Source organism: Podarcis bocagei (assembly GCF_964188305.1).
Source record: "Podarcis bocagei genome assembly, chromosome: 8".
Classification (NCBI taxonomy): domain Eukaryota; kingdom Metazoa; phylum Chordata; class Lepidosauria; order Squamata; family Lacertidae; genus Podarcis; species Podarcis bocagei.
In genome coordinates, this window is record NC_138133.1 from 81455718 (window position 1) to 81468240 (window position 12523).

General features: G+C 43.4%; 1 protein-coding gene and 1 long non-coding RNA gene across 4 annotated transcripts in view; one reads left to right on the forward strand and one right to left on the reverse strand.

The window, feature by feature from the left end:
- LOC308593205 overlaps nucleotides 1–12523 on the forward strand; it is a 751641-nt gene that overhangs the window by 449986 nt on the left and 289132 nt on the right. The window lies entirely within an intron of this gene.
- The window catches only part of ADCY8 (adenylate cyclase 8), a 144524-nt gene that overhangs the window by 67257 nt on the left and 64744 nt on the right, over nucleotides 1–12523 (reverse strand). For both annotated transcript variants that reach the window (XM_081204372.1, XM_081204371.1), the window contains exon 6: nucleotides 7273–7431. In XM_081204372.1, the coding sequence (XP_081060498.1) occupies nucleotides 7273–7431 (159 nt within the window). The remainder of the gene's footprint in view (nucleotides 1–7272; nucleotides 7432–12523) is intronic.

The window sequence follows — 12523 nt, forward strand, 5'->3', positions numbered from 1 at the left end:
CATGCTCGACTGAGCAAACCTGTGTCTGAAATGCATGCGTCGGGCCACTGAGAGCCCCGTTTAGCTGCAGATCTGTCAAGCATATAATTGCCGCTGTCATGCAATGTCTAGAATAGCTTTTATTGCCTGGTCTGGAGACGATTGCTTTGCTTAGGGTTTCTCTTTGCTTAAGCCACAGGGACAATTTATCTTCTGTGTTTTCCAACCCATATCTGTAATGATTAAACGTTAATGCTAAACGTCTTAAACAAATGCCTACAAAAGGAATCCACAATGGAGGATCATCTTGTTGATAAAACATGCCATCTGCCTACATGCTAATCACTTTTGAGTGCAGCAGCTGCAGTTGTGGGTTCCTTTGCCAGATTCACTGAACAACTCATGACGTTGTTGATGATGAAGATGATTTGTAAGATTCTTTGACCTGTCCTTCACCACGAGGTCCCAGGACCTCATGCAATTTAGAAACACAGTATTAAAATCCCTTTAAAACAAATCACAGTCCAGAGAATGGTGTGGGACCCCCGAAATACATATCCCGGGTGTCAAAAGCCAAGGTCAAGACGCTCATCTTTAGACAAAGATACATCATGAAGTTGGCAGAACACACCTCTGTGAGGAAGTGTGGTCTAGATTCTTCTGCTGAGGAGTTAATGAAAGAAACAAAAGGAGACCAGTCACTGTACTCTTCGATGTTGTGCTAGCTGGTCTACAAGAGAAACCTTGCAAACCGTATCACACCAGTTTTGCGGAGGTTGCATTCTGAGTTATTGAATACTTGCGTGAAATTGTGTGCAATTGAAACACCCCATTCTGCCGCTGCTTTGCCCCATTCCGCCCCCCACTCTGCCCTGCCCTCTTAGTGACATTTTTGTTACATTTCCAGGTTTGGCGCTGTGTGTGTGTATGTGCACATATAGTGTGTGTCGTGCACATATTGGTCATCCCTAAAGTGAGGGTTGCCTGTAGTACATTCACTTCTCCATAATAACACAATCTCCATCTGGGCTTCTAAGAGACAATGGATTATTAATGGCTTATAATATAATCATTTGCTCCTCGAAATAATGAGAGCAAGACCAAGCCTGGGTCTTCAACCAATGTAATATTGCCCCATTATGAGCAGTAAAGGTAAAGGTAAAGGTAAAGGTACCCCTGCCCGTTACGGGCCAGTCTTGACAGACTCTGGGGTTTGTGCGCCCATCTCACTCTATAGGCCGTGGGCCAGCGCTGTCCGGAGACACTTCCGGGTCACGTGGCCAGCGTGACAAAGCTGCATCTGGCGAGCCAGCGCAGCACACGGAACGCCGTTTACCTTTCCGCTGGTAAGCGGTACCTATTTATCTACTTGCACCCAGGGGTGCTTTGCTAGGGTGCTTTCGAACTGCCATTATGAGCAGACAATGTGCTAAATCCTTTATTTACTTGTGCCATTAATTTGTGTTCATCCTTCATAATCTCCAGTGACTGGTTTTCAGCCTTGTAGGCCTACTATATAGTGGGGGCATTTGAAGCAATGAAGAACAGGTGGATTTCAAATGGGTAATTCAAAGCAGAATATTGCATGAGATTCTGTGGTGCAACAGATGACATGTGTGACAAAATGTGATGGGAACTTGGAGCACACAAACAGCAGCCAGATGCCAGAAACCTTCTTTCCTTCTGCCTGCCTCTATTTAATGATGGAGTTGAAACTTGTAATTAGTTGGTATGTACCACGAGTCTAGCTTGTTAATAATTCCTGCAGGTATAACGACTCCCGACTCCGATGCACCAGAATGTTAATATTTCTGTAACTGGAACCTAGATTAATCACAGGCACCCTTGTTATTACTGCCTCTGTGGCTTGTTCTCACACAGCCACTATACCTCCGCCTTTCGACTCCTCCATTTGTAATCAAAGTATACGTGACGCTGACCAATGACAGATCGACAACCCAAGAGGTCATTGTGCCACCCAGAGTCACAAAAGGACCACTGCACTAAACGTGCCACAAACCCAACAGACATTTCAGTGGTATGCATGTGCTCAAATTTGGCCATTATTCAAGAGCTTGGGATATGGAAGACCTTTCATCCAAATTTTCAATCAGATGCTCCATAGCTGCATGCTCTTTTCCAAATCACAATGGAAGAAGAAGAGGAGTTTGGATTTGATATCCCGCTTTATCATTACCCGAAGGAGTCTCAAAGCAGCTAACAATCTCCTTTCCCTTCCTCTCCCACAACAAACACACTGTGAGGTGAGTGGGGCTGAGAGACTTCAAAGAAGTGTGACTAGCCAAGGTCACCCAGCAGCTGCATGTGGAGGAGCAGAGACACGAACCCGGTTCACCAGATTACGAGTCTACCGCTCTTAACCACTACACCACACTGGCTTTCAATGGAGTCACCCTCACTGGCCCTATTTACTCCCACAGGACAAAGAGATAACTGATCTTCTATTTTCTGGGGACCCAGCAGAAGCTAGAGATGAACTCTGATCCTTCTGGAAATCTGACAAGGTAAGAGTCCACCTTCCAGGATACAGAGGTGAGAATGAGGCAGCTGTATTCGGTATGCCTCTGAATACCATTTGCTGGAAATAAGAAAGTAGGGAGAGTTCTGTTGCACTCAAATCCTACTTGAAGGTTTCCTATAGGCATTCCCATTGGCCATTGTGAAAACAGGATTTCAGATTAGATGGGTCTTGGCCTGATTCAGCAGAACTCAATTTAACTTCTTATAATGATCCTTCTTACCACATCTGATTTTCAGTGATGGAGGAGAAAGGCCCAGGGAGTTGCTGAGATGTTTGTCTTTTGCTTTCATCCAGAATCCTTTGCACCTACTTTAATTTTCTAGAGGGATTCAAATGAAGTTGAAACCAGAGTCCATTTCAATAAAATCAAAGTTTTGTTTTAACTCTGTAGACCTCACTTAGGTTTGCATGTTAATGGGAAAAAATCAAACAGCAACGTTAATTGGTTCCATCCATTTGATTTGATAGAGGCAGTGAAAGAGAGACATTGACTTCCATTAAAATGCAAATGTACAGTCAATCCATGACCCAGTTGAGCTGCCGTGTTTGGATATACCTAAGTTTCATCAGGCAATGGCAGGGGAGGAAACAATCTGTTGAAACCTATGTATGCTACCTTTGCTGGCTTGCAGATGGGTTATAAGGGCCAAACTATATCTGATATAGAAGTTCCGTGATCAGATCTCTAGACCTTGTTTCTGTTTGCTTTAAAGATGCGTATGTGTGTGCTCTCAGCATCTTAAAAAGCAGAGATATCACCCTGCCAACAAAGGTCTGTATAGTTAAAGCTATGGTTTTCCCAGTAGTGATGTATGGAGGTGAGAGCTGGACCATAAAGAAGGCTGATCGCCAAAGAATGGATGCTTTTATGGTGCTGGAGGAGACTCTTGAGAGTCCCATGGACTGCAAGAAGATCAAACCTATCCATTCTGACGGAAATCAGCCCTGAGTGCTCACTGGAAGGACAGATCCTGAAGCTGAGGCTCCAAGACTTTGGCCACCTCATGAGAAGAGAAGACTCCCTGGAAAAGACTCTGATGTTGGGAAAGATGGAGGGCACAAGGAGAAGGGGACGACAGAGGACGAGATGGTTGGACAGTGTTCTCGAAGCTACCAGCATGAGTTTGACCAAACTGCGAGAGGCAGTGGAAGACAGGAGTGCCTGGCGTGTTCTGGTCCATGGGGTCACGAAGAGTCGGACACGACTAAATGACTAAACAATAACAACAGTTTCCTCCATCAATGACACGACTAAACGACGACGACAACAACAACAACAACAACAACAACATGTGTGTGCTCTGGATTTGATCAGAGTAATCACAGGTTGGAAAGGGTAAGGCAGTGACCTTGTTCCCACCATGGAGAGGAGATGTTGGAAGCTTCTCCTTGGAAGGAAAGCAATACTGAAGAGATGGAGAACATCCCTCTTCCTATGAGGAGGTGACGCTTGGTTTTGGAGTCCTGGCAACTCCTCCCAGCGGAGGGAAAGTGGTGGGTGTTGAGACACAGCAGCTCCCCCCCCCCCTGCAAAGGCCTTGACAGTGGTGCCCGTTTGAACAGGTAGGGACCCCAAATGTAGGCAGAATCGGAGCCAATGACAGGCAGAATCAACTAATACTAGGTTTGTCTCCATCCTCTTGTCAGGAGTTCAGCCTACACTCTAGCAGGACCCTGGCAGAGACACATGCCCGACTGGCATGTTCTCTCCCTCCTGGTCGATTGTTCAGGAGCTTCATAAGCTTTCTTCAGCCCGAACATCACAGCGACCAATGCCAACAGACACTGGCACACTTAGGGATCCGCAGAGTTTGCACAACTTGTGTGACAGACCTCAGCAACTCAGCATTTTGGCTAATCTACTTTATTTACATACACAGAGCACTGCAACATGGCTCCTATCTCTCTAGCATCAGACAGCAAAGGAAAAAAGAACAAAGGACAATAGTCCCACTTCATGGAACACAGTAATACAAACATCCTTTCTCTGTCACTTCCCACTTTGTGGAGTCAAAACATGCACCATCATGTGATAGACAAAAATCCCATGACTGCAATCATGGAGCAGGAATTCTAACATGCCAACTTCAGCAATAATGAGATTATGGAGAAGGAAGCTGATAGTCACAGCTGCCTCCTGGACTGATTGTATGTCAGAAGATAGGCAAGTCAGGGTTGTTGAGTGCAGATGAGGTTAGTAGAGAAGTGCCCCATTTTCTCTTTTTTTAAAAATGATATTTATTAAAATTTCAGAGAAAAGAATTACATAAAAACAAGAAATAAAAAACAAAAAAACAAAAATAAAAATACAAGAAAAATATAAAATACAAAATACAGAATAAAAAAATAAAAACACTTACAAAGGAAAAGAAAAAAGAAAAAAATGAATCAATCTTTCCATGCCTTACATTCATATCCTTGTTTCCCTGACCTTCTCATACCTCCCTTTTTGTATTCCAATTCGATTAGTTAATTCAGCAATTTCTTTCCCTCTTTATTTTCTCCTAATCCTTCAACTTAATATAGTATAACTTTAAATTTTCACCTGTTATCAATCCATACACCTTTATAGCATTACTGCTTAAACCACTTAACTTCATTCTAACATCATTCTAACATTCATTAATTTTACAATATTTCTGTAGATAATCTTTAAATTTCTTCCAATCTTCTTTCACCAACTCTTCTCCCTGGTCTCGGATTCTGCCAATCATTTCCGCCAATTCCATGTAGTCCATCACCTTCATCTGCCATTCTTCCAAAGTGGGTAGGTCTTGTGTCTTCCAATACTTTGCAATAAGTATTCTTGCTGCAGTTGTGGCATACATAAAGAATGTTCTATCCTTCTTTAGCACCAATTGGCCGACTATGCCCAGGAGAAAGGCCTCTGGTTTCTTCAGGAAGGTATATCCAAATACCTTTTTCATTTCATTATAGATCATCTCCCAGAAAGCCTTTAATCCTTGGAAGAAGTGCCCCATTTTCTCTAGGGCACCAACCTTCACTAGTCTGTTGTGTGATTGTGGGGAACAGGAGAAGGGGAGGGCAATAATGGTTGTGGGTAACCGATGTGCAGGTTGAGTGAGCTCTGCTTCTGATTTTGTTCCTAAATGCAGGTGGGAGCAGAAGCCATGACTTTCCAGGAGCAAAGAATGCGCTCCCAGTGTTCCTAGAGCATCTCTGTCTCATGTAGAGACAGAGAGGAAACATACCAGTCAAAATCGGCCGATAAGTAGCTGATATATGGGCTGGGAGGACGAGGACTTGACTGGTAGGTTTCCCTCCCTCTCGCAAGCTGTCAACGTCACCCTTGAGAAACGGCAATTGCCTTATCCTGTCAAAGGAACAAGCTGTGCTTCTCGGAATGTGTTGAAAAATAGGCCATGTCAGGTAGAAACAACATTTGTACCCAGCAGTTAGTGCAGCCACTTTGGATGAAGAAACAACTGGGCAGATGGGTGGAAAGAAACTGTGCACATCTCACCTTAGATGCAGCGATGCAAAGGTTATCAGAAATACATGTTAGCAACCCACAACCTCATATTAGTGTGAAGATCGCCTGCAGGGCATGTTTTGCAAAGCGCCATGTCATTATGTTGGCAGATGATAAAAGAAGCAAGCATACATTTGAAATAGACATTTTTTTAAAAACCAGAACCATTTTTACTTGGTATTATAGGTCAGGACATTAATAGGCAAGATGTTAAATTGTTTTTATATGCAACAACTGCGGCAAGAGTGTTGTTAGCCCAGAAATGGAAACAAGAAGAAATTCCGATGAAAGAAGAATGGCAGACAAAATTTATGGACTATGCAGAATTGGACAAAATGACAGGAAGGATTTGCGGGACCTGAAATTTACAGAAGATTGGAAGAAGTATATGAATTATTTGAAGAGCAACTGTAATCAACAAATTATGCTAGTAGGACTACAAGAAGTTTTGTAAGGAGAAATATACATAGTGTTACAAAGTAGAAAAAGATAGAGATATTGGTTATGAGTTTGAATTGTAATAGGGAAGATAAGAAATGCATACTGAGAGATTAGACTGGAAAATTTTCAGACAGGATTAATGGAAGTCAAAAATTTGAATAAGATGTAAAAGTATGTTTAATTACTGTTGAAAATGGTATGTTAAAAAAACTAATAAAAATTATATACCAAAAAAAGAAGAAGAAAAAGAAGCAAGCAAGTTTATCTAAGGAAATATAGCAGGTGGAGCCAGTGTGGAGCCCTCGAAAAGTTGTTGGGCTCCATTCAGTCCCAGCCGGCATGTCAAATGGTCAGGGACAAAGTTAAACTATGGAACATGCTCCCACGGCAGGCAGTGATGGCCAACAACTTGGATGGCTTTAAAAGAGGGTTAGATAAATTCTAGGTGGACAAGGCTTTTAATGGCTACTAACCACCATGACTGTGTTCTATGTCTTTTCCACTTTTAAAGCTATACATGTTGGGCTGTCAGGCTATCTTAGGCACTGCCTTTGGAGACATCAGCCTGCCCACATTGCTGGCCCTCAGTGACAGTGGTGGCATAAAGCACCAGTTCAGGCAGTAAGCAGACAAACAAGCCCAATACCATTTTGCCTCTCTCCAATGGATGTAACGGAGGCAGCCATCTTGATTCCACGTGGATATGACTGAGCAGAATTCAAAATGGCGGCATTTATGCCATGATGCTTTAAGGATACATGACTCAAAACAAATTGCTCCAGCCCCAGATTGTAGACTAATGCAAGCAGACACTTACCCAGGGATTCCACCTGACTCGAGTTTGTTTGCAATATCAACATCCCAGGACCAGACATCAAACTGCCACTTTCGTAGACCCAACACACCACACAGCACGGATCCAGAGTGTATTCCAATCCGCATGTCGACATCGTGCTTTGTTCTTGACCTAACATACCTGAAAAAGAAACTTAACTTTATCTGAAAGATTGAAGAAAATTTATCGAAAGATCGAACTCCTGGACCAACGCCTTGCCGACGTGGGGATCCAGGGCACAGTCCTTCAATGGCTGTGCTCATTTCTCTCTGGTCGGGGACAGAGGGTGGCACTTGGGGGGTAATTGTCATCGCGCCACTCCTTGGTGTGTGGAGTGCCTCAGGGTTTGATACTTTCCCCGATGCTTTTTAACATCTTTTTGCGCCCCCTCTCCCAGCTTGTCCAGAGTTTTGTGTTGGGTTGCCATCAGTATGCCGATGACACCCAACTCTATCTGTTGATGGATGGCCATCCTGACTCGGCCCCAGACACACTGACCAGATGTCTGGAAGCTGTGGCTGGATGGTTACGTGGGAGCCGGTTGAAGTTAAATCCTTCGAAGACAGAGGTCCTCTGGCTGTGACGGGACGATATGGGATTGAGGGGGCAACTCCCATCTCTTGCGGGGGTGCAATTAGTGCCAGCACCGTCCGTTAAGAGTTTGGGTGTAATCTTCGATACTTCCCTCTCTATGGAGGCGCAGATTACAGCTATAACAAAGGCGGCATTTTTTCATCTCCACCAAGCTAAGCAGTTGGCTCCTTATCTCTCTCGTTCTGACCTAGCCACTGTGATCCACGCGACGGTCACCTGCAGAATGGATTATTGTAACTCGCTCTACGTGGGGCTGCCCTTGAGACTGACCCAGAAACTCCAGCGGGTGCAGAATGCCGCGGCAAGACTCCTTATGGGGTCTTCGCTGCGAGTTCACATTCATCCGGTACTATACCAGCTGCACTGGCTCCCGGTGGAGTACAGGATCAGGTTTAAGGTGCTGGTTTTAACCTTTAAAGCCCTATACTGCCTAGAACCCTCACACCTCCGGGACCGCCTCTCCTGGTATGTCCCACAGAGGAACTTACAGTCTGCAAATAAAAACATATTGAAGGTCCCAGGCCTCAGAGAGGTTAGGCTGGTCTCAACTAGAGCCAGGGTTTTTTCGGCTGCGGCTCCAATCTGGTGGAATGCTCTGTCACAAGAGACTAGGGCCCTGCGGGACTTGACATCTTTCCGCAGGGCCTGCAAGACAGAGCTGTTCCACCAGGCCTTTGGTCAGGGCGCAGCCCGACTCCCTCCTCTGGCAATCTGCACAGAATTTTGCTCAACGGTTGCCATCAATTTGATTTTAATTAATTTTTAGAATGAAATGTTTTTAGAATGTCGGATTATTTGATTGTTGTTAGCCACCCTGAGCCCGGCTTCGGCTGGGGAGGGCGGGATATAAATAATAATAATAATAATAATAATAATAATAATAATAATAATAATTAGAGTCATGTTCCATCATGACATGGGATGCTCTCTGAAGGCCATTTATGTGCTAAGCCAGGATTCCAAGGGTGATGATTGCTCCTCAGTCCTGGAATTAATTCCCTTGAGGAATTACCAAGTGTGGTATGGGTGACTTCAACTGCCCTTGCATCTGTGTTTCAGTCGAAACAATGAGGAAAAGAATCCTTGATACCCTAAATGACTGTGCCTGTGCTAGTCATGGAACTGACCGCAGTGTGTGTGTGTGTGTGTTGTAGTATGGGGCAGAATTAAAACTGAAGTGTATATCTGATGGCAGTAATGGGGACTTTAAATTACACACCTTTTTTTGCTAGGTTCATACAATTAACACCTAACACTATTAGCGGAAAATATAAGAAGCAGTAAAATAACTCTGCAATGTGGATTATCACAGGAACACTTAATTGCATTGCACGGTCTGGTGGTACACACATTACTGCTATTAAACAGGAGCATAAAAGAAAAGAAAAAAGACTGATGGAGGATATTTGGATGGAAGAAGCTACAAGCTCCATTAAGCTTGCTGAACTTTTCCCCATAGAAACCAGAGCAGGGATATTTATTATAGCACCCACAATTGGTTTAATTAAGAAGTTCCCTCAACTTACCTCCTGTTTCAAGCAATTAATGGCTTTGTACAAAGGTTTCTACTTTTTAAAAAAAAACATTTTCAGAATATTACTTAATGGAATTATTATTAATTTTTGCAAACTTCTAATCATAAATAATAGAGGCAGGAGGATAAAAATGTGGTTGAGAGAATATGAGGTGAGCTCCAGAAAGCTGTTTTGTAGATCAAGGCCTAGCCCTGAAATGTTTTAAATAGCAATGAAGAAGAGCATGTGGAAAGAGCCTTTCTCCAACTATGAAGTTGTGGCAACTAGTCTCTAAGCATCCTCCAGCTTTCTGTTAATTGTGTAAGTTCATCAAGTGTCAAAAGCAAGGCCTTGTTAGAGTTGAACCACAGCTATGGAAATCACATTGCTTTCCATGGGGGAAATCCCTGCTTACCAGGGAGAAGAGCAGACACAAAATAAACAGCTGTCCTTGTCTCCCTTGAGCCTCAAATTTCTTAGGGTAAATAATAATAATAATAATAATAATAATAATAATAATAATAATAATAATAATAATAATAATTTATTTATACCCCACCCATCTGGCTGAGTCTCCCCACTCTGGGCGTCTCCCAATGAAATCTTAAAACAGTACAGCATTAAATATTAAAAACTTCCCTAAACAGGGCTGCCTTCAGATGTCTTTTAAAGGTAGGATAACTGCTTATTTCCTTCACATCTGAAGGGAGGGTGTTCCACAGGGTGGGCGCCGCTATCGAGAAGGCCCTCTGTCTGGTTCCCTGTAACCTCACTTATTGCATTGAGGGAACCACCAGAAGGCCCTTGGCGCTGGATCTCAGTGTCCAGGCTGAACGATGGGGGTGGAGACGCAGGTATAAATAGTTGAAGGATCAACTCTTTGCCTCTGAAGCTGCCATGCTTAAGTGATACCTGCTGAGTCCCTCACCTATAACCTCCAACGTTTCTCCAATGAAAACAGGGACGTCCCATTCCTTAATGATGATTTTACTATTTATACCCCACCCATCTTACTAGGTTGCCCCAGCCACTCTGGGCAGCTTCCAACATATAGAAAAAACATAATAAAACATGAAACTTCTCTATACAGGACTGCCTTCAGAAGGCTCTGGGGTTGGATAACTCCATACCCTGCAAAATTTCTCTGATGGAAGAGATAGGGACAGCGTGGGTGGCGCTGTGGTATAAACAACAGAGCCTAGGGCTTGCCGATCAGAAGGTCGGTGGTTCGAATCCCTGAGCTCCCATTGCTCGGTCCCTGCTCCTGCCAACCTAGCAGTTTGAAAGCACATCTAAGTGCAAGTAGATAATGCTGGGATTTTGCCTATGTGCTATCTGATGCAGCTTCCCACAGAAGCAATTAAAGAGTTGGCCGAAGGCCAAGAAGACTGAGCAGAGGGAGTTATTCTGCCTAGAGATATGGAACCTTAGATACAACTCTGCTATTGGTTGAGGTCTCCACAAAGGCATGATGACTCATGACCTTCCTGCTTGGTTGGTTAGTTGGTTGGTCAGCATGTGGTTTGAGAGGTCGTTGGAGTTTGTTCTGTGAGAGAGTTAAGATCCGTAAAATATTATGAAAATGATTTATAGGTGGTACATGACCCCAGTCAACCTTGCAAAAATTTACCACTTGTCTGATAATAAATGTTGGAAATGTAAAGAAACTGAAGGTACATTCTTTCACCTTTGGTGGACGTGCCCAAAGATTAAGGCTTTCTGGGAAATGATATATAATGAAATGAAAAAGGTATTTAAATATACCTTCCCTAAGAAACCAGAGGCCTTTCTCCTGGGCATTGTCGGCCAATTGGTGCCAAAGAAAGACAGAACATTCTTTATGTATGCTACAACAGCAGCAAGAATACTCATCGCAAAGTATTGGAAGACACAGGATCTACCCACCTTGGAAGAATGGCAGATGAAGGTGATAGACTATATGGGACTAGCAGAAATGACTGGCAGAATCCGCGACCAGGGAAAAGAGGCGGCGGAAGAGGATTGGAAGAAATTTAAGGACTATCTTAAGAAACATTGCAAAATTAATGAATGTTAGAATGATGTTGGTTTGAAAAAATTAAGTGGTTAACAGCTGTAAGGGTTAAGTTTAAAGAAAAAGGGAGGTTATAAATTAGATAAAACTAAGAGTAAGGATTTGTTGAAACAAAAATTTTCAAAATGGGATGCAGAAAGGGGAGGTATGGGGAAGTCGGAGAAATAAGTTATAAGAAAATAAGGATATGAAACTATACTTGTTATTTGTTTTTTGTGTTTGTGTTGTTCTGTTTGTTTAAAAAATTGGTGAAAATTGAACAAAAAATTTATTTAAAAAAAGAGAGTTAAGATCCGTGTCTGTATCCTGTATATAGTAACTTGTGATTCTGCTGTAAATAATAAACCTATAAGTAACCAAGTTACTAGTAGCAGCGTCTTGTTCCTGCTTCATCCTGCCTGCAACTGACTGATTCTGGACAGTCTGCATATGCTCTGCTATATTCAACAGGTTCTGGCTAAGATCCTTCAACAGATAAATAGGTACCACTCCGGTGGGAAGGTAAATGGCGTTTCCGTGTGCTGCTCTGGTTCCCCAGAAGTGGCTTAGTCATGCTGGCCACATGACCCGGAAGCTGTACGCTGGCTCCCTCAGCCAGTAAAGCGAGATGAGCGCCAGAGTCATCCATGACTGGACCTAACAGTCAGGGGGTCCCTTTACTTTTAAGGAAAAGTGGGACATTCCGGGATCACATCAGAAACTGAGACAGCTTCTCCAAATCAGGGACATCCCTGGAAAATAGGGACACTTGGAGGTTTGCCTTATCTAGGAAACATCACTGCCCTGGTTCACACTTCAAAGTGAATGACCCGTGTCTTGATGCACACTGTTGATATCATGAGTGCTTTGCTTCTCTCTCATACCAGGAGGAAACAAACCAGAGACTGCCTTCTGCATGTTGTTTGCTTGGAGAAAAACAATCCATGAGCGCTGCACTGTCTCTTCCCTGGTGCAGCAGGAGCAGGAATGGGGAAGAAGCAATTTCAGGAACTTCTGCTCCCCCCCCCCATCAAGCCAAATTTGTCCTCTCTGTGTGTGTGTGTGTGATGAATAGTCCATTGAAAATGGGGAG